Source organism: Serinus canaria, chromosome 3 (genome assembly GCF_022539315.1).
Source record: "Serinus canaria isolate serCan28SL12 chromosome 3, serCan2020, whole genome shotgun sequence".
In the NCBI taxonomy this organism is placed as follows: Eukaryota; Metazoa; Chordata; class Aves; order Passeriformes; family Fringillidae; genus Serinus; species Serinus canaria.
The window spans coordinates 97724816-97743452 of record NC_066316.1 but is presented as its reverse complement, the minus strand read 5'-3'; the positions used below and the strand labels follow the sequence as shown (position 1 = coordinate 97743452).

At 36.6% G+C, this 18637-nt stretch overlaps 1 protein-coding gene across 2 annotated transcripts in view; it reads left to right on the top strand.

The window, feature by feature from the left end:
* Nucleotides 1-18637, top strand: part of MBOAT2 (membrane bound O-acyltransferase domain containing 2) — an 85756-nt gene that overhangs the window by 7911 nt on the left and 59208 nt on the right. Inside the window, exons 2-3 of one of the 2 annotated variants that reach the window (XM_050972699.1) lie at nt 7494-7639; nt 11181-11258. The exons of the other annotated variant lie outside the window; for it this stretch is intronic. Of the exons in view, the coding sequence (XP_050828656.1) occupies nt 7494-7639; nt 11181-11258 (224 nt within the window). The remainder of the gene's footprint in view (nt 1-7493; nt 7640-11180; nt 11259-18637) is intronic. 2 annotated transcript variants of the gene reach the window in all.

Below are 18637 nucleotides of genomic sequence, written 5' to 3'. Positions count from 1 at the left end.
AGATGTATTTATGTTCTTCACATACCAGGAAAATATAATTCTAGTGAAGTAAGATCTCAACTGAGAAAATGTCAGTTTCTGGTTGCATTTGAGGAAGATACCTCCGTAGATGTTGGTTATTTTGCTTTATTTTTAAATGCCGAAGAAAGCAAGTAGCTTGTGAAGTTTTTGTCAAATTTCAGACACTGTAGTGGTTCTCTGGGCTTTCAAATAAAAGCTTGTCATTCAAATACACATTTGAATACCCTGTGTTTATAGATGGCAGATAATAGAAATTTTCAGTTCCCCTGGAATTGCTAAATGGAGCTTAAAAATTAACTAGCAACAAAAGGATAAAAGAATGTAAAAGTATGCACACAGGATGAGGAACATAGTTGGAACTATTGGATAAACAGATAATGAGGAATATAGTGGGCTTTCTGGCAAAGTTCTATCTCAAGAAGTAACAGCTCATTCCCAAAAAAAGTTCAAGGAAAGGTCACCTGTAATACTGAGGCACTCATCGAGTGTGACCACCAGAGACCCCCTTAGACAACCCTCTAGGACCATAAAAGGGCTTCCAATAGGAGACAGATGCATTCCAATTAGTTCTAGGAAAAATGATGTTTATGTATTAGCTAGGAAGTACACTGTAATGAGTATGTATGGTCGTGATGGAATAAATACCGTGTTGTAAACTTTCACACACACATTTGATTAGCAAAGATAGCCTCTGAAAATGTCTAGCACTGTAATAAAAAAATGCCTGCTTCCTAAGACTTCAAACTGTGTTATTTTCCAGCTGGTTTTGTTGTCAGTGTACTGCTGATGCGTGTGACAGAGTTGAGATTTTGAGTTCATCTCATTATGTGCATGTGCACTGCAAGCGTGTGATAAAAAGCCATAGTTTTGAAAGCACAGTAACTGAGTTGGTCTTTGTTTGGAGCTGTGTTTTGCCAACATAATGCCAGGCTGTGGTGTTTTGATGCTTTAAACTCTTTTTCCCTGGTAGTCTGAGATCTGCAATCCTTAACTGGCCAAACCAGTTTTTGCTTAACAGAAGTAAGTGGTTTAGGTCCTTATTGTTTCTGAAGAGAGTAGAAAACAAAACACACAAACAAAAAAACCCAAGCCAGCATTCTTAGTCTGATTTCACCTTTGAACCAAACTTACATCCTAGATTTTGGGTATTCCCGTGAATAAATAGCTTTTTTTGCCAACTCATGATCTATAATGGTGGCTTCTTAAGAGCCTATCAGAGATATTGCCCTTCAGCCAATATCTTCCTATCCTTAATGAATTAGTTTTGGTTGTTCTCACTATACAAGGTACATTGATGTTTCATTTTGCATCTTTAGTCATACAGTTTATTTTAGAGTAATTCTGAGTAATGATTAAGTAAGTCTTCTTTGAATAAGCTTATTGGATTTGATGCTCATTTATTGCACAAACCAGATTAGTATTGCCTCCATCGTGTTGTTTGCAATGTGCTTTGCTCTCTGTGTTGCATAGTTAAGAATTGCAAACTGGGAGTTAATACTGGAAATAGAACTACTATTGCTAACCTATGTCAGAACTGGATTTGATGTCTTGGACTGAAACCAGCTTGGAAAGAAAACGTTTAGGATCTTATGTGAAGTCCTTTCATCTGCCAACAAATTAATGGGAAGATGAAGTGTATGTGTCCAATATTTAAAAGCATTTCCCAGTGATGTTGTTGACTAACACAAATGGTTAGAGCATGCACTTTGAAGAAGTGGCTGATATTAGAGGGCGGTGCTTGGAGCTTTCATCTGAGTAAGTGTTCCTTCACACTGGATACTGTATAAACATTCAGTAATACAGTCTTTGCTACAAAGAACTTTGTGCCTTAATACAAACATCTCCCATGCTGGTATGATTTCAAAATAATCACTGCTGCTTAGCCTCCATTTCTTCACATTTCACCTATGAAGCAAGGTTGAGTCTTCACAGCAGGAGTGTTAATTAGTTATATTTTCATCATGTAAGGCAGAGTATTAATTGAATAAAAAATACATTTGAAAGTATTTTTTGCAAGATTTATCATGTTTTCAGTTGAAAGAGGGATCTTGTTTCTTCCTGTCATTCAGAGAAGAAAGGTTCTCTGAACTACTCTTAAGTATCTGTCAACTTTATGAAACACACTTGCCAGTATCTCTGAACTCATCTTCCTGACATTTCCCAATAAATTGAAGAAAATTACCAAGTGGTTTGATTTTGAGCCTTGTAATGGAATTACTTTTTTCAGCTTTAGTGTGGAAAATGTTATTTCCTTTTTTCCCCCCCTTTAATATTAGTGCAGCAACTTTGAGGCTTGGTTTCAAATAATTCATTCTCACTTTTCAGTTCTTAGCTGTCTGGCATTAAGCAATTATTGGATAATTGTAAAAGTTGTATTTGAAGAAGGTTAGAAATTGGACAGAAGAATATCCATCCTTACTGCTGTCTGGTTGCTGTGGAGAAACATTAACTCCCCTGTATATTATAACCAACTTCTTGTGAATTCTTGTAGATGTTTTTCATTCTTCAGATCATTGTTTTTGTGGGAAAGGGAAATAGTTTTGACTTAACTTGGAGGAGGAACAAGAAAATAATGATGTTTAAGGAACAAGGCAGAACTGATGCTTCAACATTAATTGTGGTAAGGTTTGGCAATTTTTGACAACTATGTGTCAACAAAGATAATGCTTGAAGAGGTTTGTGTTTAAAATGTTACTTCTAAAGTGGCTCTACAGATTTGAAAAAAACATCAAAGCCTTGGTTTTAAGGTCTTCATAAGGTGTATGTACATTGTTCTGTCTTGATCTCCTAGCTCTTGCAAGAACTCATTTTAAAGTGGTTTTGTAGTTCATATTTTTTTCCTTTAAAGTCTTTTTTACTCGAATAGCCATAGATATTGAAAAGAAGAGCTAAAGATTGGAGAAGAGGAATGCTGCTTAGTGCACCTTCTCATTGGCCCTGTCAGATCCAGGAGGAAGCACAGGTCATCACTTTCTGTCTCTGGTGGAATGGAGGGCCAAAAATTTCTTAAGGGGGAAACAAGTAATGCTGGTATCTCGCACCTCAGAAAAACTGAATTCCAGGGGGAGAATGTACCATGGTGTGGCTAAGAGGGGTACTCCTAAATCTCTATCTGCAGAATTGCCATATCCACAGGTTCTTGACTGTTGTCTGTAAAGCGTCTTGCATCTTAAACTTGTTAGTTTGGGGTCTGTACGTGATCAGGTGGGCTTCAGTGCTTCTGCTTCTATCTGAGTAATCTTTTTTCAAAGCCTAATTCATCAGCAATAAGAACAGAAGTGTCTTCTTATTTTTCTTCGGGAATAACTTAGAAAAAATGCACTAAAGAACAGACAAAAATCCACAGAAAATCACAAACCCCCAAAGAGAACCCTCACATCAGCTTTAATTTATCCTAAGTGTTGTATTGAGGCCATGGGCATTCACTGCATTTTAATGTTTTGAATACTTATTTTTCTTCTTATTGGAGAAAATTTGTTAAAAATGAGAAAATAGAGAAGCACCAAGACAAGGTAACTTGCCAGGAGTTTGTGTGGGCTGTTGGCAGAAAGAGTAAAATGCAACATTCCTGGGTCATCTTTGGTGCTTTACCTGCTAAACCACTGTTTCTCTTGTCAGGTACTTTGGTGTAAATCTTGTTTTTTGGGTGTCTCTCAGTACCTTGCTATAGCTGGTAAGCAAAACCTTATGCCATTGTGTTGCTGCTTTTCAGTGGATTATTAGTAGGCTGTACAGTGTGGGCCAATATCATTAACTTGTGCCATCCAGTTAGGAATTATCTGTATCAATAAAATTCCCTCTCTGCTTTGGCTGCTTTTCTGAATGAGGCCTTCTGTGCCTTCTGTGCAGTGAAGCAGCAAGATTCTGGAAGATTCTGCTGCAATTGACTGCAGCAATTGGCTTTTGATACTAAAATATAGCTGATATGAAGAGGAAGCTTAGCCTAAAATCTGAATTATTACATAAAATTTGCCTGTAGTAAAATTAGTTTTGTAGAAGAAATAAACTTTTCTTCTGTATTTCGTTTTAATGTGAACTTAAATTTCTCTAACTGTTTTTTAAAGATGATGTCTGTGTTGAACAGTTGGAGACTTCCAGGTCTTCAAATCCAATGTTATGCTAGAATTTCCTCTTAATGATGAAAATCCTTGGGACAGTGACCTTTTTCTTTTTTTTTTCCCCTTTATGTTAAGAATTGATTCCTTAAATACTTTCCCCTTAGCAATAACTTTGTTTTTACAAAAGCATGGCATAAATTACATTTTATACTTTTAAGATACTAACATAAATGTATTTAAAAGTTACATACTTTCTGTTGACTTTTGCAGAGGTCATGCAAATGGGGAGTTTATATAGATAGCTTAATGCAGTTAATGATGTAATGGATTTGTATTTTGTGTAGTTACTCCAAACACTGAAACTGTGAATTTGTGTTCTTGTTTTACTATTACATTTGGCATGAGTTGTGCCTATGAACTGCAGTGTTTGTATGACTAGTTTTGAACCAAAATAGTGGATTAATTTTGAAATTGCTAGGCTTCACACAGCAGGCTCTGTAATAGCTTAGTATGTGTAACACACTTGCATCATTCATTGCTGAATAACTAGTGGTGATAATTTACATTATAGTTGTATGTTTTTTATTCTTATGTGCACCTAACTTTCCATTACACATTGCTCTCTCTGTAAGATTTTGAGGTGTTATTCTCATTGGCTGAGCTTTTGATATCCTGTGTATGAGGAGGAATTAAAAATTCTGTTTATTTTCTTATATATCTGCTAAACTGTAACTGCTTAGGGTGAAACTTGCCATTCTATGGCAAGATATTCCCCCCTCTCTCCCCCCAATGAAATCTCAGCTTTAAATAGATCTTGGTTAAGTTTTTTTAAAAATTTCTTCTATAAAATTGAGGCTGCTTATGTTTGTGCACTTTTTGGGAAGAGCACTTGAAAAATACCCACCGGCTGTTTCGGATTCATTTGTGAGGAAAGCTTTTGGAAAAGGCTTGTGCTGCTTGGGTCACACTGTTTCGTGTTCAAAAAACTGACACAATAAATTCACATCCCTGGAAGTTGGCTTGTGGGGCTGATCTGAAGGTATATTATCCTGCAATTTATTGCTGTTCTCAAAATATTCTTCTTGGGGAAGGTGTTTTGGTTTGGGTTTTTTTGATGGGGGTTTTGTTTGTTGTTTAATTAATGGGATTTTTTTTTCAGGTACAGATTTGATCATTTGAGTAAATAGATAAACAAATAGCAAGTGCCCAAGAAAGGTACCCACTTTTCACTCCCTAGCTGCTGAATCCTTTCTCAGGTTTGCTTTTTGTGTTTGGTGTGAGGAATTTTACTGATTCCTAAACCTGCAGGCTCATCCTGAGTTGTGAGATTCGAGGTTTGTTGTTTTGTTATTGTCTGCTCCTATGGAGTTGGTGGTACAGGTCAGAAATGCCAAGCACTTCTACCCTTTTCACAGTAGTAGTAAGAGCCAGATGATGACTTTGCTTTTACCCTGGGTTTTGCTAGTTTGCTTTTAGTAGTAATCTGAAAAAGAAGGACACCATGTGATACCATTTGGTAAATTATCTCTATTGCAGTTAAAGCACTAATGCCTGGGCATTCAGAAAACCAGCAATGCAAGTGTGTCCATTTCAGAACAGGTATTCATGCTCATTTCTTCCCTCTGTCTCTTTAGCTCAGCTTCACTACATATCTGTGAATGTGCAACCTTCTCTGTCTCCCTTCCCCTTCTAGTCTGTCTAGGATGTGAGTTCTTTGGGTCAGAAATATCCTTTGTGGGTTACATGGCATAATTTCTGTAACAAATATTCATGAAAATGTTGATACTGAATTAATAATATTTTTGTTTTCATTTTTCTTTCTTGCCCTCTTTTCTCAAACATTATCAGTTTGTTTCCCTTTCAGTGGTTCACTTGACTGTTTTGGATGAAACTTTGCCATTAAATCCATAGAATCATCTTGAGTAATAAACCTTGCTCTGTTTCATTTGCATCATTGCTTATAAAGGAGAGAAAACAGGTCAAGTTATGCCCTGGAAGAATATCTCCTCATTTATTTAGGATTTTTCAAATACTGTTAAAAGCATAATAAAAATGTGGTAGTAAGAGAACAGATGGAAAAATGTATGTGACAGTTTAAAGAACAGTTTAATTTAGGGAATTGTGCCTATTAAAAAGCACAGCAGTGGTTCAGTTCAGTTGTTACAAGATAGAGAGTTCTGTAGTTGCTGTTTTAATCGCTACTTTAAAAATGACCACGTTTGCATACTCTGACTCTTACTTATTATGGCCTGAAACTTGGTTAAAAAATGATTAAGGAATGGACAAGGTGAATTACAGTACTGCAAGTGTGCACTATGTTGCTGCAAGCATCAATATTAGGCTTGCTGTCAGGAGCATAAAAATAGTATTGTCATTGTACCCTGTGGTGTTAACATTAAGTACATATTTCAGCTAAGTGCCATCAGTCTAAAACACTGTTGTGCAGAGGACCATTGAAGCTTGCAGGATGTACAAGTTTCTGCTGTTGAAGTGCTTAGGACCTGAAGAAGTGGTTCCCAAGCTGTTGCTTGTGATGATTTGAATGCCACTATTAGACATGAAAAATTGTTAGGCAGGTTTTTATGTGAGTTAAAAATAAAATCTATGAAGTGAGAAATGTTACTTTCTAAACAAAGTAATTTATCCAGCTTTTTGTAGCTTAAGCTACTTTTGGTAGTGGTTGCTGTATTCGAAGAATTTCTTTTTTTATTGTGCCCTTACTGTTACATTTTTTTCAGGCCATAATCAGAAAAATTCTTTTTGCTCACTGATTTAGTTTTATTCAATTCCGCTTTTGCTTTCAGTGTCCTAATGTCTTTAAATATTTAATATACAAGAAATTTTCTATCTTCAAGAATAAATGGCCTGAAGGGAGGAAGAATTTCTGAAACTATCCTACTTGAATGTACAAGAAGAAAATGCAGTATGCAACCAAGCTGTTTATCTGATTACATAGCACTGAAATGCACTTCATTGAGCCCTGCTTCTGCCCAGGCTACTGAAGTGATCTGTCAGTGATTTTTGGAGCTCATATGTAGCTTCAAGTCCTGCTCACTGAAAAAACCAAATAAAACTGCAGCTCAGATCTTCACATTACTGAGAGAGTAGAGGTGATTTAATGGCTGATAGTGGTTTGGTATTCAGAAAATCTACAGCAGAAGATGTCATTTTCATTTCTTGATTTAAGTGCGCATTGCCTTGTGTTCGATGCATCTTTTCCTCCGAGGTGCTTGGGGGAGCACTGGTTTGTGCTTTGGCCAGGGAGGGACTTGTGGGAGAAGCTCTTTGACATGCTGTGGTAAAAGCCATGCCAAAGCTACAGGCTCTGCAAATTGCTGAAAATGTGTGGATATTTCTGCTAATTTTTAATACACACTTGTGTGAGTTCTTCTTTCTTTTCTTTTTTTTATGCAGGTCAACTTTGTAGTGTGCCAACTGTTTGCCTTGCTTGCGGCTGTTTGGTTTCGAACATACCTTCATTCAAGCAAAACTAGCCCATTTATAAGACATGTTGTTGCAACACTCTTGGGCCTTTATCTTGCACTTTTTTGTTTTGGATGGTAAGTTGCACTTAAATTCATTTTTCAGAAACTTGTCAATTTTTATTTCTGCGTTATGAAGAACCTTATTGCCTAATTCTGTGGGGCTTTTAGCTGCTGCAAATGTACAGAAATCAGCTTAAATATTCTGATGAGGTCCACAAATTTTGAAAGGTCATCTGTTTGCAAACTGGTAACTACCATACTTGCTGCCTGTGGTTTTGGGAAGATGAAGCAGGTGCAGTTTGTTTAACTTCTCCAGCTTTTTCTCTGTAAACTTGCTGCAGAAGTATTCTCCTGAGGCACAGCACAGAAGTGGTGACTAGGATAATTCCCCATAAATACTCATGACATGAGATAACTCAGTGTCTTTTTCTGAATAGTGAATATAATGTGACTTTTTTAAGGAAGAGTTGCTGGAACTGTACAGTATATCTAGTGGCACTCCTAGTAGTATAAAACACCTGGAAAAGAGCTGGCTTTGACTTCAGACTTTGATGGTTTCTTTTTTTCTTTAATGATTTGGAGGGAGGAAGGATGTGATTGTTTTTCAAACACGTATTTTGTGTGACTGCTGTTTACGTATCTTGATCTTTTCACAGTGTAGCAAGACAGAATGTTAGTAAAGTTAGGAAAGGGTATTCATTTAGTTTGGTGAATTTTTTTTCTTCAAAAAATAGCTTACTAAATGGCTCACACCTTCCCAAGATGGTTTGAGTGCCAGTTTCATTTTTTTGCATTGTAAACAAGGTGCTTACTTAGCTTCCAGTGTATAAAAGACTTATTTATGCTGACTCTTATAGAGCATTACTGAGCTGGGGGAATTAACCTGTTGTGCAGGTGGGAAGCTGCACCTAGGGTGTGTGTGCATCTGCCTCTGCACATGCAGAGTGCATTGGTCTCCGCATTGTCATGGTACAGACCTCTCCCCACATTAATTGATATATCTTGTTTTTAAATTTTAGGAAAGGAAATTAGTAACCTTTATTCTTTAGATTTACATGCATAATTTACTTTTATATAAAACTCTTCTATGCCAGTCCATTTCTTAAATGTGTGGTCATGGTATTCTGCTTTGGGAGAATGATCTGATCTCAAAGACTTCCAGTCTTAACACCACAGAAAAAGAGGAAGATATGGGAGATAGGAGGTTCTATGTGACAATATTTCTGAGAGCTGTGTAAGCTTAGAAGCACATTGTTTCCATTGCTATAGAAGCAGAAATCATTACTTGTAACTTGTAATTAGAAAAGGTTACTAATATATTCAAACATGAATTTTGGAGAGATTTTGAAAATAAACAACCTCTACTTCCAACAGACATAAATAAAAATCTGTGGAAGCTTCTCACTGGCAATATGGCCTGGAAAAAAAAAAAGATGTTTTATTTTTAAGAGATTAATTTCTATTTTGCAGTTACTGAGCCAAAAACTATTTAAAAATGATGAAAAGAACATAATTTCAGATGTTGAAAGTACACATTTGTTAAAAATTGGTACTTCTGCCAGTGCTTTTTCCTTTTGGTTAAGTACATGTTATGCAAACAGGTTTTTTGAGTGTTTTGGTTTTTTGATTCCCCCTTTCCAAGAAATCAAGGATGCATACAGGTTACAAGCTCCTGCTACATCTTCAGTGACTCTTGGTTTGTGCTATAACATGACTTAGAAACATATAACAAGAAGGAAACTGTTACTGTTTTGTTATATAGTGTTACTAGTAAATGTAGTAACTTGTAGATGAGATCACGCAAATTTAAATGTAGGAAGTAGTTTGTAATCTGCACCCTTTAAAGGGCATTTAGCAGTAGTTACTTTGTCATCTTCAAGTGTGTTAGTTCCTTGTAATACTTGTATTGGTGTTAGAGGAAAGGAAGAGAAGCAGTAACTCCCTTGGCATAATAGCAAATAGCATAAAAGGCCCAGAATATGTACCCTTTGTATGTAGTTACCCCTGAGAATAGTGATTTTTATCTCAATATATCCCTTTGAATGTTTGAATCAAAGAACATATTGCTATTGTTAACAGCTCTGAAAGAGAAATGTTTTCAGTGACTGTAATCCTGGTATGGTACTCCATGTCAGTCCACACTCTTTTAGGCTTTGATATCTTGGTCTTCTTTCTCTGTATAAGAACAAACCTCTTAAGTTTGTCATTTCACTAATGCCTGTCTTTGCTATACAATATTGCTAATGCTTGGCAGATAAGAAAAGGAACTAAATACATTTTAAATTGACAATTACTATTTTTAAATGCACTCTTGAATTTTAGATAGTCCTATCCTAAATGAGACTAACTAGAAGTGAATCATGGGAGCATGTACAGATTGGCTTTTCAGTAAAAAGTCAAGATTTTTCAAGGTTCATTCGTGTCCAAGTGAATAACCTTGAATCCAAGTCTTGCCTCATTTACTCATGTATAAGATGAAAGATTTTAGTTGGATAGAACTGGTTTTCTTGTTAAAAATCTTTGAAGTAATTTCCTTGTGAGTAGAGGAGTGAAATTAGGAAATTGTTGGTGATAAGCTGAAAGAACCACTGTAGCATTACTGAAGCTGAAAGAAAACAGCATCACTGTACCAAAATAATGGCTGCTTTTTAGGCTGCTTTTCATGGGAAAAAAAAATTCCCAGATTAGATGAGTTCTGTCACTTGAGCATATGTACCTGTGGTACTGAGGCACTTAAGGTACCAGAATGAAAAAAATCCCAAGTTACTGAAGATCAGCTCTTTTCCCCATTCACTGGCACTGCTGTGATAGCAGAGATCTACAGCTTACTGAAGTATAACTCCTTCAAAGGCCAAAGCAAACTCCCAAAGCAGTGCTGTTGGGATAGCTGTGGTGGTAGGCTGTGAAAAACAAATAAAAGGAGCTTAGAGGACCTTTGTGAAATAAATCTGTGACTTGTTGGTGTGTAGGACTTTTCTTGTGTGTGTTTTTTATGACCATTACCACCATCCCTTTAAAAGTTACTGACAGCCTGGGACAAAGAGACTGGCTGAACATAGTCACCATTTCTGTTGAGTGGGAAATCTTACAATATTGTGGATACTAGGAAATTGTTGGCCTTATCTGAAACAATAAACAATTTAATTTCCATTGAAACAGCAATTTAATTTCCATATTCATCTTTCTAGCCATTTACAGCAATAGATATAATCTGTTGCTGTAAATGGCTAGAAAGATGAATATGGAAATTAAACCTCAAAACTTTCATGTTGTTTACAGTTATTTACTCAGGAAATAATGCCAAATTGAAGTATTATAAGATATATTATTTGTATTTTAAGAATTATCAACATTTGCAATGTTCTTGATTGAGCTGGAACATTCTAGCTAGGTGTCTAGTTTTTGTTCATTACTGCTCTCTGTGCTATGCTAAAGGGAGAAGTTCTCAGCAGAAGGAAGGGTAGCAGAAAATCTAAATAGACTAAAAGGGGGTTTTTCTTTGGGAGCAGTGATGGCTTTAAACTTTGGACCGCTTTAATTTTGCAATAAATGCATGCAGTTGACTGTCATTAAAGAAAATGCTATGAAGCTTTACTTTTTTTTTTTCCCCCCCTAGGTATGCCTTACATTTTGTTATACAAAGTGGAATTTCCTACTATATCATGATCATAATAGGAGTGGAAAATATGCACAAGTAAGTTTCCATTCTAAAATTTATTTTATTTTGCCTTTACAAGAATGCTACTGTTGAGGGGTTTTTTTTGTAATCATGCATATATACCAGAATTCTAGTTGTATCATAACATTTCAGAATTTGAATTCTCTAACTATATATTCTTTTTCAGGTGAGAAGATGGCTTATTAGGGAAATTTTTGCCAGCTTTTTGAAATATTTAAAAGTTCATTAAAATAATACCCCACTGAGACATATTTTGTGTTTACATATTCATCTTTTTTTCATTATTACTTAATCCTAAGTATTTCCAGGTGTTGACAAATGACAAACGTAGTTTGAAAACTGCCAGTGCTAGTCGATAGAAGGTGTCTGAACCAAAGACAATTTGTGTGAGAAATTTCTTTAGGAACTAAGTGCTTATCATTCCCTTTTTTTTTTTTTTTTTTTTGATATCAGTATGAATGCTGCCTTAGGTTAAAAATACATTTATAAAACACATAATGCATTCTTTTAAGTTTGAATGCTTGATTATATTAGCAGTATTTGAATCCATATAGAAAAACACTTGTTTCTCTTTTTCAGTCATTCTTAAAAGCAGGGAAGACATTTATTACTGTATGCATGTGTTTTACTATTCCAGTAGCCTAGAGATCAGAAACAAATTAGGTTCCCACTGCGTTAATTCCTGCATAAATGTTTAGTAAAGTACCAGATCCTTGTTTGAATGGGTTCCTGGAGTATGTGAGCCTGTGAGAAAAATGCTGTTAGAAAAAACAAAGAAGAAAATTGCTTTACACAAAAAGCACAAAGCCAGGGCAGCCTTAGTTCACGATCCTACCTGTTAGAATACTCTGCTGAATTGTACTTTGATACTGAATGTAGTTTTATTGTCTTTTAAAATGTCCTGTATTAGGCTCTTATGTTCAGGATTTTCTTCAAAGCCTCATGTATTCAAACTGCTGTGGATATGAGAGAACCTAATTTGGTTGGATAGTTGGTTTATAGACAAACAGCTTCTTTGATTATTGGTTGTTGTAAAGTAACTTGATCATGTAAATTTCTCTTTAGACATTGAACAATGTCAGCTATAACTTATGTTACTTAATATTCTAAAAGAAATGATTAATGTGGTTAAATGCAGCAAAGGGAGGTGCCAGTCAGGAGCACTTTGGTCTTTACCATAATGAGCTACGTAGGTTTCTCTAAAATGGAAATCCAGCAGTGCTTTACATTCCTAATAGCGTGAGACAGGTAGGCAGATTTCCTGCTCTGTGGCAAGGGAACACTAATTCCTGATCCTCCTAATTCATAGCAGCTGTTTTCACTGCATGCCCTGATCTGCTGAGATGTTGTCTGTGTTATACACAGCTGTTACTGCACAGCTGGGAGGGGAGAGAGGGGAGAACTAGATTTGATTACAGAGCTTATATTGCTTTGTCACCATATGAATTAGTCTGCTATTGGATAAAAATAAGAAGCTCTTCTTTCAGTGGAAGAAAAAAAAAGTTAAGAGTCATTTGTTACTTTAAACTGTGGACAATGTGTGGAAGCTGTATGGCAAGCTCCAGGAGCCACTTCTAGTAGGTGTTACAAGCAAGACTACACAGGGTTTGCTCCTTCCACTGCCAGAGTATCCCAGAAGTGATGATGCCTGTACCTAAAGAATGCACCAGGTACACTTAATTTTCTGTCAGGAAAATGCCACTTACAGCTTCCTGTTGGGCAGTCTGACTAGAAACCAATGTGAATTACCCCCTTCCCCACCTAAGTGTTTGTCTTCAGGCTATGAATGTGTCTCATGGTGCCCAGGGGAGACTGAAGGTTAACTACTGTACAGCAGAGTGCAGCTGGTACCAGCTGGCCTCAGGACTGGAGAATGTCAGTGTTTTAGTGGGGATGTGTGTACAACTAATTGTAGTGCCTGTATATACCTGCATAGCCCCAGGTTTGGGATTTGCTTTTTGTATGGTAGAGGGACCCATTGGCTGGCAGTCCTATTTGGAGGTTACCTACATTGTTCAATGAGTATCTTAACCTTGGAGTCAAACTTCAAATACCTATATGTGATGTAAATATGGATTCAAGTAGATTTTTTTATTGGAAAAACACTGTTGTAGAAATCATATTTGTCTATTATCTAAATTTATTAACTGACCTAAGTGTCCTTCTTTTCCCTGCCCTGCTGGCTGTCCTGAAGATTTCATGATTGTATGGATAGGAAAAACATTATTCCTCTCCTTGCTGTTTTCCCTACCTACTAACATAACTCCTCAGGGTCTCCAACCTCTCTAAAAATTGCTTAAACAAGTAAGAGACAACTAAATTTTTTAAAATGCTATCAGTTCAGTTGCTGTGTACTGGTTATACAGGCTTCCTTATGCTCTGAAGCCAGGAGAGGTTTTTTGATAAATTTTTGCCTTCTCCAAAGCACTTCAACCTTTCATGGTAGCTGTTATGTCTGCTATTCTGTTTGTTTTGATGGACATCAGTTCTTTGTACTGTTCCTGTGCTCATGTGTGTGGGCTCTTTGAACATGCTAGTGTAAAGAGTTATTTGAATTAGAGTAAGCAAAGTTTGGTTATAAGTGGTCTGGTTGGTATCTGTGGAGGTACTTCCTGGTCATACCTTTCTTGCAATTTTGAAATGTTGGTCTTCAGTGAGTTCCCTTAGACTCCAGGCTAGAGCCAGGACTAAAGGGAGGCTCCCCTTTGCCTTCACTCCTTACTGTGGGGTTGGCAAACAATGGGAGATGTGGCAAAGGAGGTGTGGTGAAGATTTGATTGTTTTATCTTAAAAATCGCAGATTAGAGCCAAATAAGTCTTGATCATCTGAGTAAACTAATTCCCTTGGCATGTTAACTGTGGCACTTAATTTGTCAGTCAGGTGTTTAATGATGCTGGATGTTGTGATTTTTCTGATGCTTACCTAGAAATCAGACTTGTATTCTGAAGATGGTGGATGGAAACACTAACTAGCACCAGGCAGTGATTTTCTGTATGTTGGAGATTTGATAACAAAAATAACCATGTAAATGGATTGTAAATTGTCTGTCTTAAATTACTTGAAAAATAAGCAGTTGTTGAAGTTAAAAGCTGTGAAGGAATTTCCTAGTAATCCTTCTGAATTTCTTCTAAAAGTATTTGCTATAAGTAGCTATTACAAGTTCATCCACTCTGGTAATTTCCTGTAACACTGCAGGCTGAGCCTGCATAGAACTCAATGCATGGCTTCAAACAATTAATGTATAAGTTGAAAAATAACTTGATATATTATCCTTCCTAAAATTGGAATGTTTAAATGGAAATGCCTTTAATGAGCATGTATTTTGTATTGACAGGAATGGAGTGAAGAGAGAACTAGAATTTCCTTACTTGTAGTGCCTGTCACTTTTTTCTGTTTAATCCTGGGGGAGGTGTGTGTGTCCCTATAGAGGTATAGGGAAAAAGAAGGATAGGAATCATCTAGTATCTGCAGATTTGTAAATGTTGGTACTTAAGCAGAGAGGCTGAAAAAGATAATGCATGGGTATTTTTAAAGTGTTGCAGCCTTCTCAGTAGGTTTGGTACAAAAAAGACATATGCTGCCTTAATGCAACTAGGAAAAAATCTGATTATATGCTTTGTATTTCCAGAGAGAAGAGCCAAAATCAGTCTTTTTCTTAAATCCCTACCTCATTTTTAAAGTTTGAATTCATATTGTGCTTGATTGCTCATGGTACTCAAAAGAACAGAGTTCTCAGAAGAACAGGGGTTTTAAATTGACATATAAAACCTCTTTTATCCCTCTTGCAAACTCAGATGAAAAAATAAATTTGGACTTCTGTTGTAGGAAGTAGCTATGCTTCACTGATTGTTGATATTTACCTGAAGGAGGGCTCCCTTACTTCCTACACTGTGTGCTTCTGTAAGCATGTGGAGGACAGCCCTATCTTGGAAGGAAGCTGTAGTGTAAAATTGCCTGGGTGTGTTAGAAATCTGTTGGGATGGAGTAGCTTTTTGGATTCTGTATAGATTTATTATTTTTTTTAATCTTTGTGCTCAAAGTGAAGCTGAGCACCATCAGTCAATCAAAGCAGAGTTGATAAAGTTGTGTTTTGGGGCTCTGTATTTGTTTGGTAATCTCTGTGGCATCTGTACAGATACTTCTTCAAGGCACATTACTCTGCCTGTCATGCTGCCAAGCAACTTGACTGTTAGCAAATGAGCTCTGAGTCATGGTATCATTGCTGCATGGTTTATTACCTCAACAAACTATTGATGTCAAATAAATCAGGCTCCCTACAAAATGAAGTGGCAGAATAAATTGTACCTAAAAGAGTTCAGTGAAAGCTATGTTCTTCTTCAGCTCCTGGCAAAGACAGCCGCTAATAAGAGCTGATTAAAAATTCTGGTTGCATGGCATGGGCTGAATTGAGATAGTGGTGTTTGGGATAAAGAGATTATGTGCAAGTGTACCATATATTACAGTAAATTTTCTTCTCTAGGAGCATAATTATCCATGTTTTTTTTTATTCTTTGGTGAAATTTCTTGCATTTGAGACAAATTTCACTTGACTAATTACGACAAGCTCAGCAAACAATAATTTCATTATTCTTAATGAAACTGCTGCTGTAAGTTTGGCAAATCAGTTTTGCCTGCAGAACTGCAGGTGGTGGTGTATGAAGTGTCTGAGTTGGAGCTAAAAGATGATGACCTTTGATACCAATGTACTGCAAACCATAAAACTTCTGTTTGTGTGGGGTTTTTTTCCTATAAAGGAGAGTGGATGTAAATAGAAAGCATTGATATTTAAGAAAGACAAACATCTTAATTTTAAATCCAGTGCCTCAATTAAAGATATTAAATTTCATATAGCTTCTGAAGCTGATCAGTTTTGCAGATCAAATGTCTTTACTGGAAGTTAAAGATAAGATCACAGAATCATTGAATAGCTATGGAAGGAAGTATTTCTGACTCCCACCCTGCCTGCTCTAAGCAGGATCAGTTAGAGCAGGTTGCTCTGTGAAACCCAAGTCTTCCTTAGTACTGTCATGATCCTGAATAGTTCCAGTTGTCATAAGCATGCTAGCCATTTCCTTTTGGTGTCTTGCTTCAATGCTGATTATAGTTTAAAATTTATTTGAAGTGACTTCATGCAGCTTAGTTTTCCCATCTGTTCTGAACTTGCACAAAAGCTTTTTTAAGCTGTAAGTTTCCCTCACCCAATAATTGTCCAGATTTGGTATTATTAACCTAAATTGATCAGGCTCATTTCAACCTAAGGTGAAATAAACCAGCTGTACTTGAGACAGTTAATTTTATAGGAGGAGACCATATTAGGCAATGAGTAGTAGCATGTTAGTCTATCCTTTTTTGTAAGAGGTAGCATTAATAATAAAAAGAGGGCTGAGGGCAAAACACATGAAACAAAGACTATGTCAAGAAAAATTATAGAAGTCTTATGTCTTTAATCAGTAGAAACAGGTGGAAGTCTGGCTGAGTAATGAAGACATGTCAGAGTATTTGGCGCTGCAATTGGTTTTGCTTTGAATTAACTTTTCAGTTATGTTTGAGGACAAATGTTCTTCCAGTTTTCAACCCAGAAATCTCTTCTTTTCTTCTTGCCAGAGATAGTGAGGGATCTTGAGGAGAAGCCATATGAGGCATAGCTGAGGTTGCTTGGTCTGTTCAGCCTGGAGAAGGGGAGACTGAGGGGGAACCTCACTTCCTTGTGAGAGGAGGAGACACCAATCTCTTATCTGTGGTGACCAGTGATAGGAGCTGAGAGAATGGCCTAAAATTGTGTCAGGGAGGTTTAGGTTGGATATTAGGAGTGTTTTTCACCCAGAGGGTGGTTGGGTACTGGAACAGGCTCCCCAGGGAACTGGTCACAGCACCAGCCTGACTGAGCTGAAGAAGTGTTTGGACAATGCTCTTGGGCACATGGTGTGACTCTTGGGGCTGTTCTGTGCACAGCTGGGAATGAGACTGTGTGATCCTTGTGGATCCCTTTCAATTCACCATATTCTGTGATGCTATGACAAGACAGCAATTGATTTACTTGTACTCTCATCATTATGGACAAATTTGATTTCTTGCACATAGTCCTCCTGAAAGAAATTTCCTCTTGTGTTGGTTGGCATAATTTTTAATTGAGAAGCTTGGTGCTTTAGAACGGTAAATTTCAAGTTTTCTATTTAAAAGTTGCATTGAATTATGTTTGAAGAGAAACGGGTAAAAAAAAGATAGAAATCACAGTATGTGAAATTTACTGTACAATTTACAGTATCTTGAATTTGAACTTCGAGTGTTCTATATTCTGGGAAATTTTTGGTATGTGATACTTTAACAGGTTTATTGCATGTTTAACAGGTTTGTTGTGTGTTTACATCTGGTAAGAAGATACAAGTACCTTAGACAATGTAGCATGGAGTTAATCTTTAAAACTGGATAATACTGAAATAAAAAATACTTAGTATAGCCAAGTGCTAAGCTGTTCTTGCAGTCATTACTCATCACAGGCACAACAGGAACTGTGAAGTCAGTAGGCTTGCAAAAGGAAGCTCTGGGTAATTTGGTGTATGATTACTTAAAGAGTGAATAATCTGTTTTATTAATAGATCATACCACATGGAAATGCACAGTGCATACAAGTAATGCACCATTTTAAACAAGAGTCACCTGGATAGCTTTCTTTTTCTTCGTATTCTGCTTTCTCTAGGAGTGTCTGTTTAAAATCCTATATCCTGGAAGCTCTTTAATAAGCATAAGCCTTTTCAGTTCATTGAGGCTTCCTCTTTTGCTTCCCTCCACTGTAGTGTGCATTTGTGATACCACGTTTAATATATGCTGTGTCATCATCTGTGTGCCTAATTACTGTCTTCTGGCTTTGATACTGAGTGCTGGTTTTTGTGGTAGGTGTTACTGTTTCTGTAAAAAGCTTTTTGTCTTCAAATAATATTAATCTCTTGAATGCTTTAATGCTTGTGAGGTATAAATGAGTTGGTATGCATACAGTGAGATTAAGTAGTAAGATTTTACCATTTCCCTACATAAGATGTACAGATGTCAGCTAAAACTTGGTAAATGTGTTATGACAAAATAAAAACCTATTTAATTATCCTTTTTTTTCCCCTACAAGATGGAAGGAGGTTTCATTGAAAAGTAGTATCCACTTATCTTCAGTTGTTATGAAACAAGAGTCTGGGTTCCTCAGGATCTCTTTCTCTGCATGACCATGGTGCTCTGAAAAGCTGACTGGTACATGCAGTAGGTACATTCTTCTGCAGAGAGAGAGCATTCATATAAACCTATAGTCTTGGTGGTGTTTGTTTTTAATTGTCCTGACTGCAGGAGGTTTGCTTCAGAAGTCCATGTAAGCAGTGTGGTTGTGATTAGTTAAGAGTTGTCCCCACAG